The sequence below is a fragment of the Halichoeres trimaculatus genome, unplaced genomic scaffold (assembly GCF_033239565.1).
Source record: "Halichoeres trimaculatus isolate MK-OKI-2021-1 unplaced genomic scaffold, fHalTri1.1 fHalTri1_scaffold_9, whole genome shotgun sequence".
Lineage (NCBI taxonomy): Eukaryota > Metazoa > Chordata > Actinopteri > Labriformes > Labridae > Halichoeres > Halichoeres trimaculatus.
In genome coordinates, this window is record NW_027437188.1 from 14,539,368 (window position 1) to 14,561,175 (window position 21,808).

At 41.8% G+C, this 21,808-nt stretch overlaps 1 protein-coding gene across 3 annotated transcripts in view; it reads left to right on the forward strand.

Annotated features, from left to right (window-relative positions):
* Positions 1-634: 634 nt before the first annotated feature.
* The window catches only part of npas1 (neuronal PAS domain protein 1), a 48,594-nt gene continuing 27,420 nt past the window's right edge, over positions 635-21,808 (forward strand). The window contains exons 1-4 of one of the 3 annotated variants that reach the window (XM_074680055.1): positions 636-1,191; positions 1,466-1,665; positions 13,137-13,298; positions 14,808-15,046. In XM_074680055.1, the coding sequence (XP_074536156.1) occupies positions 13,204-13,298; positions 14,808-15,046 (334 nt within the window). In that variant the 5' untranslated portion in view covers positions 636-1,191; positions 1,466-1,665; positions 13,137-13,203. Of the gene's footprint in view, positions 1,666-13,136; positions 13,299-14,807; positions 15,047-21,808 lie in introns of all 3 variants that reach the window. The other 2 variants (XM_074680056.1, XM_074680053.1) reach the window with 2 other exon arrangements.

The window sequence follows — 21,808 nt, forward strand, 5'->3', positions numbered from 1 at the left end:
AAATTTCCACACTGCTCACCACAATTCTCACCTGCTGGACGTAGATCCGCGGACAAGATGACAGTGGAACAGGATTTCCCAGTGGTCGCAGTGCAGAGATATATGACTCTTCCCTCAGAGATCACCATGATAACTTAGTGGTAATTAATTTGTGGCGAGAAAATGCGGCCACTCTTGGTTGAGAAGAGAAATCGGATTGAAGAACCTTGAAAAAGCCCTGGAACAGAAATGTAACGCTGTAAACAATGGCAAACTTCTTCGACTCTCGTTTAGTATTCTGGTAGACGTACGGTTGTGATACACCGCCCCCTGCAGTTCGGGAGTGGACACCAACGGACGCCGCGCGGGGTGTTAAACAGCATAAAAGCCTCACGCCTTCTCTTACGCGAGGTCTGGTGCCTCTTATTTCCGCGGGTCACGTTCATGCGGAAAGCGTAACACAGCCTTCAGTCCTGTACTGTACAGACTAGCTGGCCATTGTGCACCTGATACCGCGTGCTCACGAGAAACTTTCTGGTGCGTACACGAAACTTTCACGTGCGCACTGGTTAGTTTCTCGTGCACTAACAAAAATATATTTTGATTATTCCTGCCTATGTCCCTTTAGGGGCGCCGTACTGTCGTTATCTTTTCAGAGAGTTGAAAGAAAAGTGACGTTGCATGTGTGTTTATTTGTACAGAAGAGAAGTCAGAATTTACAACCCGTGTTGACGTGATGGAATCTCCCACTTGTTTCAGTCATCCCTTTCTCTCCTTTACTCCGTCCGCTGATCAGCATTTGAAAGGCAGCTTTGACACCCAGAAAAAAAGTAAGGGGGAACGGCGAAGTGGGGGTAAACGAAAGCATGAGACACAGCAAGTTGAGGAGGGAGAGCAGGAGAGAGACTTAGGCAAGGGGGCTATACAAGCATGCCTTTTATATTTACCAGTGACTGAGACAGAGAGCGCGCAGCTGAAGGCAGAGACAACCAGTGTGCACTGCTTTCCCAAGAGGAAATGAAAAGAAAGAAGCTCAGCGAGGAGAGTGAATGAGTGAGCGGGAGAGAGGAGGGCGGGAGGGGGGATGCCGGCTGGAGAGAGGGAGAGAGAAAGACACAGAGGGAGCGAGGCGGGGAGGAGAGAGATTCTCACACTGGCTGTGCCCTAATCCGAGTCCATCTCCAAGAAGCAGCAGAGCAGAGTGTTGCTGAAGTGAGTCTGAGAGCCAGGGAGAGCTCTATCAGCTATCTCCACAAACACACACACTCTCACACACACACGCTCTCTCCCTCTCTCGTACTATGCCTCTCTATCTTTCCCATACACACACACTCTTTTTGCAAACTGAGGGTCCACGCGATTTGTCGGCTGCACGGCCACAGCTTTTGTGAAAGTGAGGGGACTGACGCTGCCCCCCTGTCCCAGCCCCTCCTTTTTGGCGCACACACACACTCTCACACACAGTGTTTGTTTGCTGTGTTTAAAGCCGAGGTGCCGCTGGTGGAGGTAGTGGTTGTGTTGTGTTGGTGGTGGGGAGGCGGCACTGCTACGGAAGAACAGGGACTCCAGAGAAGAAGAAGAAGGAGACGAAGAAGAGGAGAAAAGGAGGAGGAGGAGGAGGAAGAAGAGAGAGACAAAGTGGATCAGATCTACAGCAGCAGACTGAGCGCTGGAAATGCCCGTCAGGTGAGTGGATAATGGATCTAACAACTTACTTAGACACACATGCATGAGTGTGTATGCACTTGTTCACACACGCTTGATTTTCCTCACACACAGTTGGACAAAGAGACTTTGAAGAAGTTATTAAGGCACACTTTGTCGGATTTTACTGTTAGAAATCAATGCTGTTACGAGCACATTTAATTTTTTAAAGGTTTATCTCTTTTTGCAAAAAGTCTTCACAGAATTATGTGAAGGAGGAACTTTTTGATTTAAGCTCAGGTGGAGTAATATTTTCTGAAGTCCAATAAAACATAAAGAACATAAGGATCAGAATAAATACATTGCAAAAAAAAGTTTTGCGATACTTCCTTTTTATTTGTGTAACTCAACTAAGAACAAAGCTCATAGCTCATCAGAAAGAATTACTTACATTTTTCTCCTTAGGAATAAATAATCAAATAGGAGTTTAGTTGTAGTTAATCTACCTCAGTTTTTGGAAGATTCTATTTTTTGCTGTGTGTTGGAAAATTTGTATATAACTTTGCATATGTCAGTGGAAAAGGCGCGGATCAATAATGTCTTTTTTTATGAATTACATTAAGGATGAAATTGATCAAATGATTATTCAAAACTTTGCTCTTTGTGTGGCATCACTTTATTGTATCTGATGAGACATTTTTAACGCAAACATTTCAGCAATTCTTTTTTCTATTTGGACAGTCATATGTATTTTATGTTGAGTGCCAAATGGCTGCAGCACTTCTTCTTAAATGTGTGTTTGCGTTGCGGAGTTTAAGATGTAGACTGAAAAAAGTGAGCAGGCGGTGTGTCCGTCTCAACCTGCAGAAGCAGAACTGGTCACAGTTTACTGGCTCTGTAACATACACAGCCTTCAGGGCGTTTGCAGCAGGTGGTCCAAATTGGCAGAATTAGTGTGACAAACACACGGTGTTCACTGCTGCTGTGGAGTAAATAACATCAAGCAATCCACATTTCACATATTTTTTCTTTTTTTTTTCACAAACTGCAATTATTATTCCTGAAGGCTGGAAGTTAGAGTAAAAGTCAGACTCTTGGACGCATGAAGCACCGTGTGTAATATTTAAACACGCTTGAGATTGTTGTGCGAATGCAAAAGTTGGTGTATAGTTCTTGCAAGATTCCCTGTATGCACTTATCTCCATCCATATGTCCGTATTCATAATGATGACTATACACTCCCTGATCTTTTATCCAGAATCTATGATGTGTGTTATGTTTAAACATGGCTGTGTTAGGTACACCGCGTAGCAGCATCATTTGCAGCTGCAGAGCGAGCAGGTGCTTGAAATAAATTCAAGCCAAATAACTACCTGCAGCACAGAATCACTCTTTGAGGTGTCAGGATGAGGTGTCATAATGGTACTATTAGTGAAAAGAGTTGTCTGGCCCAGCTGATGGATGGTTTTTGGGTTAGCTTAATACCAGAAAGCAGTGTTTTGTTTGACTTTTTCAATAAAAAAACATTTTACTTGAATCTGTGCTGAAGATTGAAAGCAGACAGCATATATATCTATGTAGAAGCGCTGACAGGAAACAGGTTAAGACCGTGTCATCACACGCCCATGGTACAGTTTATACCCTGGACCGCTGAGCCTCTAAGCTCCTCCATCCGTTTCAGCTCTCACATGTGCAGGGCGCTTTGGTCGTGACCTCGCTTCAGGCCTTTTTTATTAGACCCAGATGAGAGATTCTTCTTTTTAGCTTTTGGGTTTTAAGGAGCTGTGCTTCATGCCAACGGGCGACTGTGTGACAGACTCTGAGTTGGATGACTTTGTGAAAAGTGGAATTCTTGGCAGCGAAGGATTCTGTTTGAAGACGGCACACAAAAACTTTAGTGAAAAAAAATTTAATATAAGGTAGAAGAAGTGTTTTTTTTAAGGGCAGGCAGATGAGCATCGTTTTATTTGGTGTGTCCTTGTGTATGCTTCTGATGATCTAGATAAGTATTATTGTTATTACTATTTTTATTGCCAGTTAGAGTTCATTTTAACATGAGTTACTCCTAGAGGAGGAGATGAAGTTCATATCAGCTGTTTTCAAATGTATCTCAGCTGGCAGGCTGTCACTTTTTGTAGCTCTGTGACACTGTTTCAGGTGGACGGACACCTCACAGCTCCCTCGCTTCCTCTTTCCTTTCCACTCTTGATATTTTTGTCTCTCTCTGTTGCTCTGTTACACACACGGACACACACATCCACACACACACACTTAAGGTGGTCAGTGCTGTGTTGACAGACAGCAGCTCACACGCGCCTTGCTCTTTCTTGCTGTGTGTGAGTGTGTGTGTGTGAGTGTGTGTGTGTGTGTGTGTGTGTGTGTGTGTGTGTGTGTGAGATAGAAGCATTGACAGACAGTGTGTGGGTCTGTGACAGAGGGTGTCAGCGCAGTGTCAGGGAGATGTGTTTAGTGTCACACTCTGCTGACCTGATCTCCGCTCGGACTGTCCGCTCCGGCCCCGCTGTGGCTCCTTACATAACCCCCGCTGTCATTCACACACCAGCCTGAAGGGATACACACACATACACACGCACATCCACGTGCACACACTCACACACGCTGTTGTTTAGTGACATACACGAGATGTGAAGGCATCCAAAATTAAAGTTGGATGGAAGATCAGGAGCGCAAAATTGGCCTTTTCCCTCCTCTTTTCTTCTCTTACTGAGAAAAGGACAAAAAGACACAAATTTGACAAATGATAACCGAATCTGCAAATATTCATACACAATGTGAAACCCCAAACAATGTGTGGGAATCCAGTGTGAGGCCTGCAGGGATCAGGGCGTTCCCTGGGTGCTGCTAGACACCTACACAACTTGTGCAACTCTTATGAAGAGATGGACTCTTGCTCTGAACTCTGACTCCTGCGCCCTGCTAATTGATGTGTCTGTATTAGCATGTTGACATTCTGTGCAGAATGAAAGTTTGCTTTCAAGTCCATGCACACACACTTGTATCTCTGTGTGTGTGTGTGTGTGTGTGTGTGTGTGTGTGTGTGTGTGTGTGTGTGTGTGTGTGTGTGTGTGTGTGTGTGTGTGTGTGTGTGTGTGTGTTGCAGGGAGTGAGTGACCCTGTGTGCTGTGCTTTGGCCTGTGGTTATTTAGAGGTCAGTGCTGATGTGGTCTCTGCCTGGGGGAGTGGATTTACCATCTTCTGCCTTATAGAGTGAAACCTGCATCCACTTTGCCAACTCTCACACACTCACACTGAGAACTCTGTATTCTTTTTGCACCTTTTCTGTTTAAAGCAGCCAACACAAGAAACTTTCACAATTTGGCAAACATTTGAAGACTTTTTATGAACTTGTGAGTGACCTCATATGGAGGCTTAAATTACTACTGACTCGTCTGTTAATCCCACTTTCTTTCCTAACCCCTGTTTGATATGGAGCTGGAGTAATTTGCTGCATTATTTTTTGACTATTTAAAATTACTGAATAGTTGTCATCAGGATTAGGGACTGATAACGTGGACGTTTTTACATAATGCACTTTTTATTCTTGTGCAGTTTTGATTTCATCTAATATACTCCTCGAAATGAAAACTAAGATCTCTTCTAACTTTACATTAGTCTTTCTTGCAATTTAGTCAGCCGTACAAACAATGTTATGATTAAAGGATAAAATGTCATCTGCGTAACGCTATCAGTGCATCTCTGTCGTGCTGATTCACTAACCAGGTAGACCTCAGACTGATTTAGCAGGTTTGAAAATAAAATATTGCACATTTTGTGAATCATATAAATATTAATAACATTTTTCTTTATGTCATTATGTAGTTTCCCCTGAAGCATTCAGGTATTGCATGTAGGGATGGGTACCGAATTAGATACTTTTGTAGGTAATGACCGAATTCTGTCAAAAGCACAGAGTACCAATTCACATAAAATCAAAAGGTACCATGTTTAGGTAACTAAATGCATCCTTGTGACTGTGAGGGAGTGGAGGAGTCGGTAATTTTCCATGTTGGATATGAACACAGCATTGCAAGGTTATATAATGAAGAACATATATGTTAAATTGAAAAAAACTTTATACTTTATTATTAAACAAATCGGTATTTTTTAGCACATAAACACAAAAAAGTACCGAAAATTGGTACCGTTGAGTCCCAGTACCGATTGCCAGGTACGGGGTATCGGTACTGTATAGTTTCAAATGTGAAAGGTACCCATCCCTAATTGCATTACCTTTAAAGTTCTAGTGTCATTTTTTATGGTCAAGTCTTCATCCTTCATAAACATCTACAAACCTGTAACACTCAGATTATCTCAGATTGGGCAAAGATTGTGTTTGTTTTTTCCAGAAAAGTCACTCGACAGTGTTTTTGGTTTTCCAGGAAAACATCATTAATCCTGCTATGAATTTTTTTCTGCAGGTACTTTGAACTTCCTGTTTCATACAGTGAAGTGCTGTGTCTTTTGTGTGTACTCAGGCTGAGGTGGATGGTAATTATGACAGGCATGGATTGGATTCTGTGTAGCTCCACGCCCGTGAGGAGTGGACATCAAAGCGTGCTCACCAAAGCCCTCTGTAATAAAAGAGAAGGAGGAGAAAGATATTGATTACCATGGATGAACATTAGCAAATCTCTTTCTCTCTCCTTTTTCATGTGTGTCTTTATCCGTCTATCATTCCTCTCCTTCTCTCCCACTTCTGATTTTCCTCCCTCTGCCTCAACTTATGCTCCCTCCATCCCCCATCCGCCCCCCATCCAACCCCTTTTCTTATCATTTATTTATCGCTGATCTCTTTATTCTGTATTCTTCCAGTTTAGGGACAATCCACGCTGTGACTGTAAGCTGCTGGTTTTTATCATCATTCCGTCACAGCCTCATCTTCCTCCTCATCAGCACAGAGATACCTGGGGGCGGGCGGGGTCACTCTGGTCCAATCTAACGCCGTATTGATTCCATTAGATAATTAATGACCCAGGCAGGGGCCAGGGAGGAGCGAAGAGGGGGTTAGCAGTGGAGATAGAGGGGTGAGGATGATGGGAGAGGCAGAGAAACGGGATGGAGGAAAAGGGGGGCCACCACTGAGGCCCTTGAGAGTTGGAGAGAAACCTTGGGTTGAGAATGATCCAGAGTCCTCAAGGTCAACCGCAGCCGGCGCTCGGATACGAAAGCAGAATGCCGAGCGAGTTGAAATAAGGAATACTGATAGAGGAGGAGGGGGGTTAGATCTTCGTGTCCAGCAGCTGTCGATTGATCAGCAGCTGAAAAATTGTACATTAAAAAGTCTTTTGACTTCCAAATCCTGAGGTCCAACCCGGGCCGTAATGCATGATAAGTAGTTTTCAGCCCTCCAACCAGAATACCAAACTTCATCTCCCCGGACGCTGCAGATACTCATTTACAACTACTCAACAACATGAAAGGCGGCATAGAAAACTAGCAACATCAAACATTCTGCGCGCGTTATTTCCAACCATGTTTGCTACATCTTCCATGATATTGAACTATGTGATCAAATATTATTCACAAGAATATCTCCATCGTTGTTGTACGTGTACTCCACTTTGACCTTAAGTTGGGGATAATTAAAGAGAGGCAGAGGTTGGAAAAGATCTGTAAGAGAGCCAGTACATACTAAAAAATGACTCATGGGACTTCTCTATGTAGTTTTGAAGTTGGGTGAAAACTGAAGCCAGTTTGTAAATATTTCCAGAAAGGTCATGGTTGTTAGAGAACAGGAGATGGAGTTGAGAGTTAGGAACAGAGTGGGTGACATGCTCAGGTCAAATCAGCATCCCCATCTCACTAATGCAGCAGAATACGATGAAATCAGTGCAATAACTATGTTTTTCATCAGGTTTGGTTGCAAAATGCAGAAAAATGAGTCCCATAATAAACTTTTTAACTGTTTTTTTTTTTTTGCACTGAGCATTGGGTTTTGCTTGGTTGAAAGATTTAAGCACCTCATTCTCAGAGGTAGTCCAAGATGCACCGGTCAGAGGCTGAACTCTTGTCACCTGACTCTTGAGCGTATGTTGTCCCTCCTTTTCTATCTTCACATTTTATTTTTTTCAGCATTTCTTTCACTAAAGGGCAAGAGGCTAAGGAAAATAATCTTACATGATTCTAGAAATACAGTGAAAGAAATAGTATTTCCCTACAGGGATTAATAAAGTGCATGTGTGTCTTAAAAACAAAAAACAAACAGAAAGTCTGTTGCAGGATGTTTTATACGGATATGATGGAAAAAATCTAATGAGGCAAATTGCAATTTTGACAAAACAGGCCCCACAAACGCTTTTTTGCAAGGTGTCATACAGGCTAAAAACTGTTAAATTAAGACTCTAAAAGCCAAGCTAAAATGTCATCTTGTAAATGAGTGATCAAATGTAACCATTTTTTTTATGAAAATGCAAATGGCAAGCGATATATGAAGGATTTTCCTGAAAGCATTTTTTCCCTCAGTTGATTAACCTCTAAGACCTTATCAAAAACCACGAGACCCCTCAAAACTCAAAGTCTTTTCCTGTCACATTACCATAAGATGCTCCTGCTCTTCACCTTTGCCTGATGGCAGCGTGCACGTGGTCTCCAGTGGGCTATGATCCATCCTCTGCCTCTGCATTCACATTCTTGGCCAGCCTCTGTATAGGGCCCCAGGGTTTGAGAAGATGAGGCATAAAACAACCATGTCTCCACCTAGGGGAGCTGGTGGCATGGCACCAGGGCTATTGTCTGTCTGCGTGCTGTTTGACTTAAATGTGTTCATTTGCCTGATGCCCCTGACTCCCTGTGGAGAGGGGCGGCACGGGGAGAGGAGGGGCACACTAACGAACCTCTGACAGCTGGAGGCCCTAATTAAACGTCCCCGCTGAAAATAAACAGAGCGGGAGCCAAGCGAGCAGCGAGAGAGGGAGCGCACGAAGCGCAGCGGCTGTGAACGCTCATCCCAGTGCCCTCCGCTCTGTTGCCGTTGAGGCTGTGCCAAAAGTGCATGGCTCTACAGGGCAGGGGTCTCAAGCACACACACTCACACACCCTACATTAATGAGTATGGAGCAGCTCAGCTACACATTGTGAACGCCTGTGGTCCCACTTGATACAGGTTGAACCCACAGCTGTGGGTGTTGTATATTTTCCCACTCACTGCTCAAAGAAGTCACACTTTTCCTCTTCCTTATGCAGTGTTTCCTACTGAGCCTCTGCAGAAGGAGTCAGCTTGGCTCTGTTCATTGGCTTGTTTCACAGTCTCGGTCCAGATGACACCTCTGACATTCAACCTGTTGTTGCTGCCTGCTAGCTATCCAGAGCATTAGCAGTCAAAGTGTCGGGGTCCATTTGGGTGAGTGCATTAATGGGCCGCCCAACCTGCGACAAGGTTATGAGGCTGATTGAATAATTACTGTGGAGGCCCCTGTCCATTACGCCCCTGTGTCTGCACTGATAGAGGCGGAGAGAGATGGAGAGATAGCTTGAGACAAAAAGATGGAGAGAGAGATTAGATAAGCACAGATAGGGTCAATTAAGAGATAAACATACAGGTATGGGAAGGGAAAAGGCTATGCATGTGCTTGTGTGTGAACATCTGAAGGTAAATTGTCTCCTTCCTGTGTCTCCTCTTTGATCCCACCATGCACCGCCTAATGTGGCATGTAGTACATTTAAGCAGGTGAGATGTTGGAAGAAGCCTGAGCCTTGGACAGTATAGTCTAACACAGGAAGTGTCCTGAGAAAAGGTGAAGTCTGGCAAAGGAAAATTACACTGATCAATCCAATAAGCACCAACACCAGACATTTGATTTACTCATTTGGGAATTTATTTTGGATAGTCTAAATTTTGCAAAGTGAAGCTTAAGAGCAACGATCTCCAACAAGAAGGAATTATCCTATTAGCCAACACTTAAGTCCAAAAGTCCTAGAGATTTTTTTTTAGTTATTCATTTTACTCCATTATCTTGCCCAACCTATTAACAATTATCCTCTCTACACTGCGAAAAAATAAACTCATCCAAAGTGTTTTTGTCTTATTTTCAGCCGATAATGTCTTGTAAGACTTAATATGAGCCATATCCACCTGACTAGTCCCAAAAAAATGTCTTATTTCAAGTCATTTAAAGGCAAAACTGAGGTCTGAATTTCTTCTAACCAGTAAAAGAGAAAAATTACTTTTATTGAGACATTATTCTAGTTTTAAGCAAATTTTCAAGCAATTTCTTCTTATTCCATTTGCAGATTTTTTTGCTTGTTGCAAAAATTCAGACCCCATTTTTGTGTCTTATTAACTTGAAACAAGACATTTTTCTGGACTGGTAAGTTAAATGTGGCTCATATTGAGTGTAATGAGACAATTTTTACCTAAAGTAAGACAAAGATAACTTGATTAAATTGTATTTTTTGCAGTGTATCAATCCAAGTTGACAAGAGAGATATGTGGCTCTGGGAACAGGAAACTCCATTTCCCATGATTGCCCAGCTCAACTGTAGATATGAAGTTACACTGAAGCTTCACTCTGGTTTACTAATTAATGGTGAGCCTTTCAGAAGTTTACCAAAATAACAACACCCTGATTTTGTTTGGATGGTTTCTGATGTTTTCCAGGTAGTCAGGAAACTGACACCCCCCAACCCTGGGCTATATCAATGTAGGTAGATTTATTACACGTTTGAATTGAAGCAAAATCTTTTGGCTTTCTGCATGGACTGTTTTTCCTGCATACATCAAGGATGCTGATTGGTTGATAGTAGGGCTAGGTGATCATGGCAAAAATGAAAATCCTGAAAAACTGAACCTTCGACCTTGATTTTAGTTAATTCTCAACTCAGTTTATTCTGTAATTTTGAAACAAGTTACAGAAATGAACATGCACAGATGAGCAATTAATGGTTATATATTGAAGCAATGGAATTGAAAGCACACATCAGCTAGGATGAAAAGGTTTAGCGGGAAAAGAATAGATGGAGAATAACAAGAGGGGAGTAATTGAAATAACCAACACAGCAGTATTACATTGGATGGGGCTTGAGTTGATGCCAGTGTAAGGATTGTAACTTTGAGTGGCCTGTGTTGACATTAGTGCCTCTGTCCCATTAAGCTGAAGTTTGCCATCTCCTAGTTTTGTCCTATAAACGGTAAGAACTGATTTTTGACTGAATATCTCACCGTTCTCTGTTTCAGAACCACTTTAGTCACACTGGAAAAACTGAAATCTTATCAAGTAATTTTGTCTTTTTATTTCAGTAGAAAATGTCTTCTTAGACTTAATATGAGCCACGTTCACCTAACCTGAACTGTTAGTGTGGCTCAAATCAAGTACAACAAAACGATTTTTACTTGAAATAAGACAAAAAACACTTGATAGGATCTGGTTTTTGTTTTTGTTTTTGTTTTTTTGCAGTTTGAACAAACAAAAACAGGCAATAATTTATTTGCATGCAGTTATATATATTTGGTGATGTGGCTTTGCGCTGATAACCCTTTGCCCTTTCATGTGTGTGCTTTGGTGAAATACCAAAGCCTGAAGGCACAAATCAGAACAGGCATCAGTGACAAAACTTGACATTGGTCAAATTAGGCAGCCTGAAAAGGAGGGAGAGGAAGAGTGCAAGCCACAACATTTTAAGTACAGCTCCTATTTTTTGACATTTGCCAATGAGATGCGTAGCTGATTGGACTGTGCTGGTACTGGCTGGTTTTGGGATTAGATGATGTGCTGTGAAACCAGCTTGACTTGGACAGTGGGTCAAAGTACAGCAGCACAGAACTGCTAGCTGTCCACACAGTCCTGGTTTTCTTTAGTGAGCACTTTGTGTGCAGTATAAACGCATAAACCAGAATCAAATGTTGAAAAGGACATTTGGGGGTAAATCATAAAACCATACCCAATTCCTCAGTTTCCACTGAGGCTAATTCTTCTAGCACTGAGCAGTGTAAGCAGCAGGAAAAATAAAACTTTGCTCTGTTATCACATTGGGAAACTACTAAAGGTAAGCGCATGACCTGACCTCCCCTTTTAACAGCCTCTCTTTGTGTTGAATCCCACACTGACTCCTCTGCCTTTGAAATTGGTCCAAGAAGTTTTCCTGCATACATTTATCGTTGCCCATTTAAGCCTAGATTTGTGAAATGATATCTGCCAAACCTGCCCAGCTTCTGCTGACCCCTCTTAGCCAAGGTCAACATAGCCATGCTTAAACTCGAGACATAATCCATTTTTCTCTGCCCCCGACAAAGCTCCGCTGAGTTGATTGTGCTGACCCACGTGGGCCAAAGAGGGAGAGAGTTAGAAAGTGGGAGTAAAAAAAAAAGGGAGAGAGGGCATCTCAGGCCCAAGGGCATGACATGGGTGTGCTGGGGGCCACACCAGCCCTTTAAATGTCAACACAGCACAGAGGGGCGGGAGATGGGTGAGGAAATGGGTTCTCTTTGAAGACAGGGAAGAGTATTGGCAACTTCCACCACAGGGGGCAAGTGTTGAAGATGGGCAGACAGTGTCAATAGCTGTGGAGGAGTGGGCAGTGGGCAATTGGCTTAAAGTCCTGTTGAAGATGAGGATGAGGATCCTCCCAAAGAAGCGGGCATTAAGGGATCTGTTATTTTCAGCTTAATTGTGACTTCAAAGGTGGATTGGGGTTTTGTCTTTTATTTGTCACCCTGGGAACAGTCCCTGACCTTTGTGTGGGGAAGAGCTTTGACAAGTTCAGTCTGTACATGAATAATCAGATGGATGAGATTAGATCACAAGCTGAGTTTTCATCTGAGTGTTTTAATACAAAATCTGTTTGAACAGGTGGAGTGTAAGACTGCAAATGGAGACCTCATGGTACTCCAGCGTTAAGTCATTTTCTTTTTTTTCTATGAGAAAATGAGGATTTAATTTGCGGTAAAACAATTTGCTTTCTGGAGTACTAAGCTCCCTAGAGCAGGGGTCTTTAACAGGAGGTCTGCAGCCCCTAGGGGTCCGTGGAGGTACTGCAGGGGTCCTTGATGCTTTTGGTTTATGAGACCTTTTTTTGTAATTTCAAATAATCATTTCATATTTTACAAAAGTTCTTTTTAAGTCAAAAATAAACACATTCAGCAACACAGCAGCTCTCAAACTGCTCACTGGTTCACTCAGCATTCACTTCTAGCTTCTCATGATAGACCCGCCTCTATCGCTGCTCTGCCAATCACGGGGCTGCATGTTTCATACTGGCCGTGTCAGGTTCCTCTGAATAGATTAATACTAAATACACGCTAACAAGGTATGTTTATACATAGTACTAGGTCCGGTTTAATATAACATCGATTTATATGTTTTTATAAACATATAAACTAGGGGTCCCTGCTTCATCTCTCCTTCAGTTAGAGGGTCCTTGGTCTGAAAAGCGTTGGAGACCCCTGCTCTAGAGTTGGTCTTACATTTCGTAAATGCCACTACTGTAATGTGTAGTTTTCATGAAAAAACTTTATTAACTTGTTTTCCTTTCTTTTACTGTCTTTCATTTATCTCCAGGTCTGTGTCTGCCACTCCGTCAGCCAATCAGAGCCTTCGTTAACGTCGGCGTGCGATTGGGGGAAGGATGGCAACCATGCCGTTCGTCAGTGAAGGGAAGTGTGTGAGTGTGGAGTGGGATTTCCTACAAGGACTTCTGGCCAAGCCACCCACCCTACCCTGGTGAGACGCAACACACACACACACACACACACACACACACACACACACACACACACACACACACACACACACACACACACACACACACACAGAAGCTGATACTGTATAAGCCTGCGTACATGCCCATGAATTAATCTCTGGAAGGTGTAATCCATGCATTAGCACCCTCGGACAAGCCGATGACCTGAAAAAGCATTTCCATCAATGAATCCAATCCAGAAGTGCATCTGATCCTTGGTGCCACATATAACCTGTATTGTTGCCCACCTGCCAATCCTGTCAGGGCGGTGAATTCCCCTCCCCTCAGTGGGAGATTAAGTAAATTTGGCTGGAATTATTAATGGGCAGTCATTTACAGGCGGATATAAAAACTAAGCAGAATCAATGTGAGTGTATTGATTGTTCTCGGTGGCTGGGGTCGAGGCGGTATAATAATGAGATGTTACAGAAGCTGGCAGCATGAGTCCACAGCACAAACACAGACACACACATACAGAGAAAAACACACACAGCTTTCCTTTATTACTGAAACGCAGGAAGAAATACAACAGCTGTGTCAGCTGATTAAGACACAAACAAATGTATACACTCTATATTCAGCCTCTTTATTTGTTCTGCTCTTTTTCTTTGTTATTTGAATCATAACACACACAACCACACACAACCACACACACACACCTATACAACACTAGTGAAACTGCTGGTGGTCTTTCATCGGATGAGAATCAACAACACAGACACAAGGGAGAAAGGCTGGTCCGTCTTGCTCCTCTGACTCTTTCTCACACACACACACGCACACACACACACTAACGCACACACACTTTATTCCAGCGCAGAACCGACACAAATTGTGAAGTGGCTGTGACAACATAATTCCACCACTCAGGCCCCATTGAAGAGAGTCAATACCCAATCAGAGAGACAGGCTACCTGAGCCCCGGCCCCCCTCTGTCACTCTGCCCCTCCCTCTTCTATTGATCCCTCAATCACGGCTTTAGCTCACCAGCTCTACACTAGATGAGAGGGAGAGGGAGGCAAGGGGGTGAGGAGGATTGGAGGGAAGGGAGGGGTGAGAGATAGGCAGCGCGAGATTGTAAGTGTGTGTTCACGTATGGATTTTGGAGCAAATGGCATTATTAGGACTCTGCTCTGAAAGACAGAAGGAGAGAGTTTGGCTGTGATTACAAAGCCAATCTGTAGAGGAGCAGGATGAAGATTGTTTCAGCAGAACTGCAGCAGCTAACACAATCTTATATATTTATGAAATTAGCTTTTCCAGATTGCAGCTCAGGCCGTTTATACAGTACACAAATCAATCTACAGGTGGTCAGTAAAGGGCCATTATGCAGTTTCCTTTACGGTGTCAGATCATTCCTCTCTTGCCTCCTCTTCTTCCTGGGTATGTCGTTTTCTTCCGATGACTCTTTCCTGTTCTTTTCCACAAAACATCCCTCCCCCTTCTCTTTTACTCTCTCAAAACCGCCTCCCCTTCCTCACCCCGTGCAGTCTTCAGAACCTGCGCAAAGAGAAGTCTCGTAATGCAGCTCGGTCGCGGCGCGGGAAGGAGAACTTTGAGTTCTTTGAGCTCGCGAAGATGCTGCCACTGCCGGGCGCCATCACCAGCCAACTCGACAAGGCCTCCGTCATCCGGTTGACCATTAGCTACCTGCACATGCGCACCTTTGCCAGCCAGGGAGACCCACCCTGGAGCCCGCTGATGGAGGGAGACAGCAACTGCAGCAAAGGTGAGCAAATGAAAACACTTTGTAAACACCTCAAACTAAAAGCTAGTGCTGCTGTAGGCACATACCAGTTAATGTAACCAAAACAGCTTTCAAAACACTTCATGAACTCAATTTACAACTTTTCTTTTTCTCCATCTCTTCATGTCTGTGTTGATTAAGCAAGCACAAAAGTTTTTACTTAAATCTTATTCTTCAGTTGAACCATTTTCAAACTATATTGATGTGTCCTTTTATCAGTCCAAAACTCACAAGAAAATTTTGTGTCTAGTTGCTTCTTTCAACTGCATTTCTTTGCAATCATGCCTCCAATACAGAATATGTAATTAATTTCCAGGGTAATTAGGGATTTTGGTAACTTAAGGAAGTCTTTTTCCTGTATTTTATGGGCTGATTCCAGTTTTATTTGGACTCATTATAATCTTAGAACGGATTGTTTTAATTAAATCATAACTCCGACTGAAATTGCATCTCTGTGTTTTCAATTTTGGCTGTGTAGGAATAGTAACAGTATTTTGGCCTCAAAATTCTGTATTTATGGGCTCCAGGTATAACCTAGCTGTCTAGGTTGTGTGTCCCATGAGCCAAGCCCTCAAATGGGCGGTCCAGGTTCAAATTTAACCGCGGATGTACTGATCCAACTTTTCTGGTCGTGATACAGATACCTTGGCTTTGGGTATCCACCAGTACCAATACCAATCTGATATCACTGTTACATAATAACCCTCATGCCCTACTGTGGGATAAGACTGAAAGTGTTTTGAGTAAAAGGTGAAAGATGAGTATTTGGAATTACCAAAGTTAATAACTCTTAAAACCAGGGCTTGACATTAACTTTTTTGCTCACCAGCCACTGTGGTTAGTGGTATCCCTGAGTTACTAGCCACTCTGTATTTTCACTGTCCACAATTTGTTGTTGGATAATTATGTTCAATATGATTAAAGCGGATGATGACATGCTAAAGTTTACTTAAAAAAGATTTACAACCTCTTTGAATGTAAATGACCCCTATGCATACTCAAAACAAAACTACATCAATGTTAAAATCCACAGGTCCTTAATCAGGTATTCAGCTCTGATAAAGTTGTGTGTAACATTGTGCTCCTTTCATATGAAAATATGCAGTCTATTAAGACATAGTAATTGAAATAGTAGTTTGTTATTGCTTATAATAAAATGGTAAAGGGGATTAATTGAACTAATAAAAACTCAGCAAGAGACACTGTCTGCTTAAATATTTATTAACGATTGTTATCAGAAAATCATTTCTTTTTTCACGAGAATGACAATGAAGGGAGGTAAATTAAATTTCCTCAGAGCTTTCATCATCGGAGTCATCTTTTTGCTTGTCTCTCTGCTCCACGTTTGAGATAAAATTCAACCCACCAAAGTGGACAGTGGGAGCGGCGGCGTTACCAGCCACTGCCAAAATCCACCAGCATTTGGCCGGTTGGCCGGTGTTAATGTCAAGCCCTGCTTAAAACTATACTGGTAATGCAGCTAAAAAAAAGTGCATCAGAGGTAACGTCTCAAATCAAGTAGCCAAGAAAAAAGGCATAGAGCTGGTTGCCTGGATTGGCTCCATCCCACTGATATCCGATCCAGATTTGAGGGGCTGGATCAGTCCGATACCTGATACCAAGATCGGACCAGTGCATCAGTGGGATCAGTGGGAAAGTCTCCCACATGTCACTCTCAACTCTCACTCTGTTTCCCTGCTCAGTTCTCTGTCCTCTAAAATTAATAAAAGCATAAAGAGCAAAAAATTAACTAAACTTGAAAAAGGGATTTTGTATTTATACACAATATCAAATTCAAGAATTCAAACTTTAAAAAACAAAAATGAACTCTTGTTATATGTACTGTTATGTTCAAAGAACAGTTTAACCTGAGGGATATAATGTTGTAAAATACTAAAATTTAATCCTACATTGTGGTTTTCACAGCTAGATATTACTGTGATATTTTTATGAATGTATACTTTGAAGAGAGAGGACCACATTTGTGTAAATAAAAATCATGGTTGGTGGAAACATCTCTTACTGAGGACTGAAGTAGTTCATCCCTGAAGGTTATCACACAGCCTGGACAAACCTTTATTTTTCACTCACATCTCTCTTTTCATTCAAAAGCAATTCCTAAAAGTCTTTTCATTCATACCAGCCCACAGAGACACAAAAATATTGTGTGAGCCAGGACAATTACCTACTATTAGGGACCATCATTTCTTGTACTGCATGTAAGCGACTGGAGCACATGTCCATTTGCAGGCCTGTGAACACACATGTGAATATAGTCATAGGAGGACTCTATAGGCTGGTGGAGTTAGAGTAGAATTAATGTGTGTGTAGTCTGTGTGAGATGCAGTTTGATGATACACATAGAAGGTGGGAACTATTGGTGCGATTTGTAATTACAGAAATTAACCATGTAACGAGGACAGTGTAATTATAAAGCCTGTCTAATTGCTACTATTACTGAGGGGAAATGATGCAGCTACAATTAGAGGCGTGTTTGTGTGTCTGGTGTATGTGTTCACGCCTGTTCTTAGTCACTTTGAGGTAATGTTAGCAAAAAAAGGGGAAAAAAGGAAAAGAAACAGATGTCAAAGCCGAATTGCTTTGTGACTATTGTAGTTTGTGTCAGTTGACTGTTAAAGCACACATCTCTACTCATTTTGGTTAGGTCCCAAAAGTTTGGTTTAGCTTCTATAGTTGCAAAAATGTACATGTGACCTTACTCTGGTCACTTCAAATGAGGGTCATCATTCAGGAAGACATGTTCTTCTAAAACAGGTAATTAGTCACCAAATCAAAAAACACATTGAAATGTTATCTCAGGACACTTTCTAAAAACATAAACAGGTCTAGATCTGTTAATGTCATTCAAATTTAACTTATTAAAGGGACTGTGCGGAGTTTCTAAGTGATCTTAAAAGTCTTACCCCAGATATACGTTTGACCGTATTCCTCAGCTTAAAATGAGGTTATCAGCACCAGAATAGGTTATTTTCAAATGTTTTTTTTAGCTTCCCCATGACAACTTACACACCAGCCGACAAAGTTTTGCAATGAGAAGATAGATCTGTGTTTTCTAAGCTGAAAATGATTTCTTGAATTAATTTTGAAGTATTGATTGACACTGATGCTGAGCTGTCAGACAGAGAAAGGACAAAAGAGCAGAAGAAAGGTGAATGGGAGAGTGATGGAGAACAAGCCAAAGGCTAAAACATGAGCTAAAGGCTAAAACACAGCTTCAGCTGTCTGTGATAATGTTCATTCCAACCCACAGTCAGCAGTTATTCTGCAGTGGTCTGTTCAAACTTGAGAGTCTATCAGTAAAATGAAGAGCCAGGTTACGTTAGCTCTACTCAGTAGATGACTGGCAGGACATAACCAGGATTCACTAACTGGATTCACTTTTTTCAAAACAATCACACACCTTGTTAATAGTCATGTCTTCACAACAGTGTGGCCCCAAGTGCTCATGGGAAGCAGATTCTTTATTTTCCAGATAGTCTTCACAACCCCTTTAACAGTGACCCAACATCAGGACAAGGAGTCTTATCTTATCTTAACTCAACAAGAGTTACAGGGGCTAGCAAAAACTCTTCTTTAACATTCAGAAACATCGGGCAGAACCAGACTCATGTTAGGCAGACATCCACCAACATGAAAAGAGTATATTTTTGCACATACAAGGTCTATTTGAATAATTATTGTGTTACGAGAAAGGGAAAAGTGGCAAAATTTGCTAAGAGGTGTCAGTATTGGTTTTTATTTCTCTAACTGGCTCAGAGTAATAACTCAAGTATTACTCAAACAAACAAACAAAAAGTTGACTTGACAGCATTTTGTAGCTGAGTTATTCCCCTAATGTGCAATATGACTTTATTTATATTTGACAAGTGCTTCGTTTTGTGCCTTTTGCAACCTCAAAGTCTCCCAATCGGGACTTTAGGGTTTAAAAGGTAAATATATTTAACACATCTTCAGAGAATTGGGGTAAATCAGAAATTCCAGCACCCAAATATTTATAAGTACTTAATTTAACTTAATCTCACAAAGTTATGTTACAATTTGTGAGACTTAACAAAGACATAAAAACACATTCACCTCATCTTTAGGTCACAATAATGTAATTTAACTAACTATTGTATGAAAGTTAGTTACTGCACACAGGGCTTCTGCTCGACTGACTGAGCCAAAGTGGAACTCCTGGATTGTTGATTTAATGTTGTTACCACAGTGAGGAGTTTTGCTTTACTAGACAATTTACACTAATTAACAGTGTAAAATAGGCTATCGTGCAGATAAATGATAACATTTTAGCAGCCTCACCCTCTTGAGCATGTTGCGTTTCCGTAGTACTGTGGTAAGTGTGCGCATTTGCAGAGTGCGGAAAAGTATAAAATCCACACGTTTTCTCTTGTGCTAAATCCATGTGACTCATTTCCGTGTGTCACGTTAGTGCAGAAAGCATAATACAGCCTTCACTCTGAGTTCAGTTATTTTTTTTAAATGCACAGTTGTTTCCAGGAACACTAACAATTGCTCAGTTTCCCAGTTGGCCCCACAGACTAACAGCCTTCGCACACACTGACACCGAACCAGACAAGCGAAGTCAGGCATTGTTAATTTAATTATTTTTCATCTGTTTCATTATGTTCTGTGATCTGTCTCTTTCAGAAGGTGGTATGTGATGCTTGGGGTGGAAATTGATAAGACCTTTTTATGTATGTTGATGTCTAATATTCTAACACATCTTCTACTGTAGTAAGTAAACGCAGAAAACTCCTGGAAAAAGTTTTCTATACTTCGAAGCTTTATGGTTCATCTATTAGTGGTAAACTATTAAAGATGAATACCCTGCCAAAATCATGCCTCCCACATTAATGATGATGATACCTTTGTCTAAGTATTCAACTCAGACATCTAACACTGTATTATATATACATGGCAAGCTTTTTTCTATAGTCATTGATCAGAAGATATACATTATCATGGCTGAATCTGCAGGGCCCCATCGATATCTAATCAGGCATGCAGCACTGCACAATCTGAATGTCTGAGTGATATCCACGCACACGCTCAGGCGCACTTGCGCACACACACAGCCGTGGCCTTGGCTGAGCTCCACGTGTACTGAATTGTTTTGCTTTTTCATGGCCTTGGTGGAAAATACCTGCTTTTAGAAAAGTATGTGTTGCATGTAGCCTTGCTGTCCAGTGCATGAACTGAAAGTGTAGCAGAAAAACAAATGTGAGCTGTGCTGCCTCCACCACAATGAGATGCTCAGTACAAATGTGATCCATTGCTGTAAATACGTGGAATCCTGCTGCAGCCACGCGAAGGTCATGGAAAATTGAAAGGCACTAAAAAGTACAATGAATTGCAGCATGTTCCACTTGCGAATGGTATTAGAGTCTGAGTTATCTCCAGCAATTCTTTCACTGATATCCAGAGTAATTTATTAAATGTTTGGAGATTTCTACAAGCAGGTCACACAGTCTCAGTGGGGCAAGGGCTGAAAATGCGATGCTAATTTGGACATCAGTTGGAACAAGTCTACCCACAATGCATTGCCAGGGTTTTTAAGTGTGATGCATGACTTTAATTCGGTTAGTGGAATGTGGTCAGAGATCCAGCTGAAAAGGAGAGGCGGATGAAGAGGAACGTAAGGGACTGATGTAATAGGGATAAAGAAGAGAAGAAGGAGAGGAGCATAAAGAGGAGGAGGGTGGTGGTTGCATTCCTCCACGCTTTCCCCGTTGTCTGAGGGTTTTTTTTGGACAGGCGAGGACCAACAGAGAGGGGAGAGGAAGGTGGAGGATGGAGGGAAGGGGAGGGGCCAATGTGACTTTTGTCTGCTTCCCACGTTTCAAAGCCAGTCTTGAAAAATGAATAGACAGAGGAAAATCAATTGTATGACCTTCACACACACACACACACACACACACACACACACACACACACACACACACACACACACACATACAGAGGGAAAGCAGGAGAACAGGAGACGGAGGAGGAGAAGGAGGAGGAAGGAGGAGAAGGAGGCAGATCATGGAAGGATGGAACAAACAAAAAAAGGCTAAAGGGAGGGAAATAAAATGACCCATAATGTCCATTTCTGTTCTGTGTGTGTGTGTGTGTGTGTGTGTGTGTGTGTGTGTGTGTGTGTGTGTGTGTGTGTGTGTGTGTGTGTGTGTGTGTGTGTATGTTCAATACAACGGAGAACAAAAACCTTTTTATTGTAAATCGTCTGTATTTTAAAAATCTGTTGAGTAAATCTTGCTTCTTAGGTTCTTTGGTCAGTTGATTATTTTTCTTTTATCCCTCTTTAAAACCCACCACCAAACTAATGGCTTATGTCACTGGGCAGCAGAAACAGCAACTGAATCACCTTGTTTAGCTTTAAACCACAAACTGAGAGTAGTAACCCTTTCTTCTGAAATAAAAGGAAAGGAAAACTGTTGGACACAGCTACCTTAAGGTCATTCATTTTAAACATGGAGCAACATGGAATTAAATGTGTTTTTCCAGCAGGATATCAACTTTCATCACTGAACACACAAACAAATGCACATAACTTCCTCACAAGAGATTAATTTTCTATTATATCTCTCCTACACCTCACAATGTAGAAATATCTGAAAAGGCTGTTATCTCATCTTTGAAAAGACACTTATGTACATATACACATCATCCTGTTCAGTGCGTAAAAAATCAGGCCAAAGTTAAAAACATCAACATAACCATAGC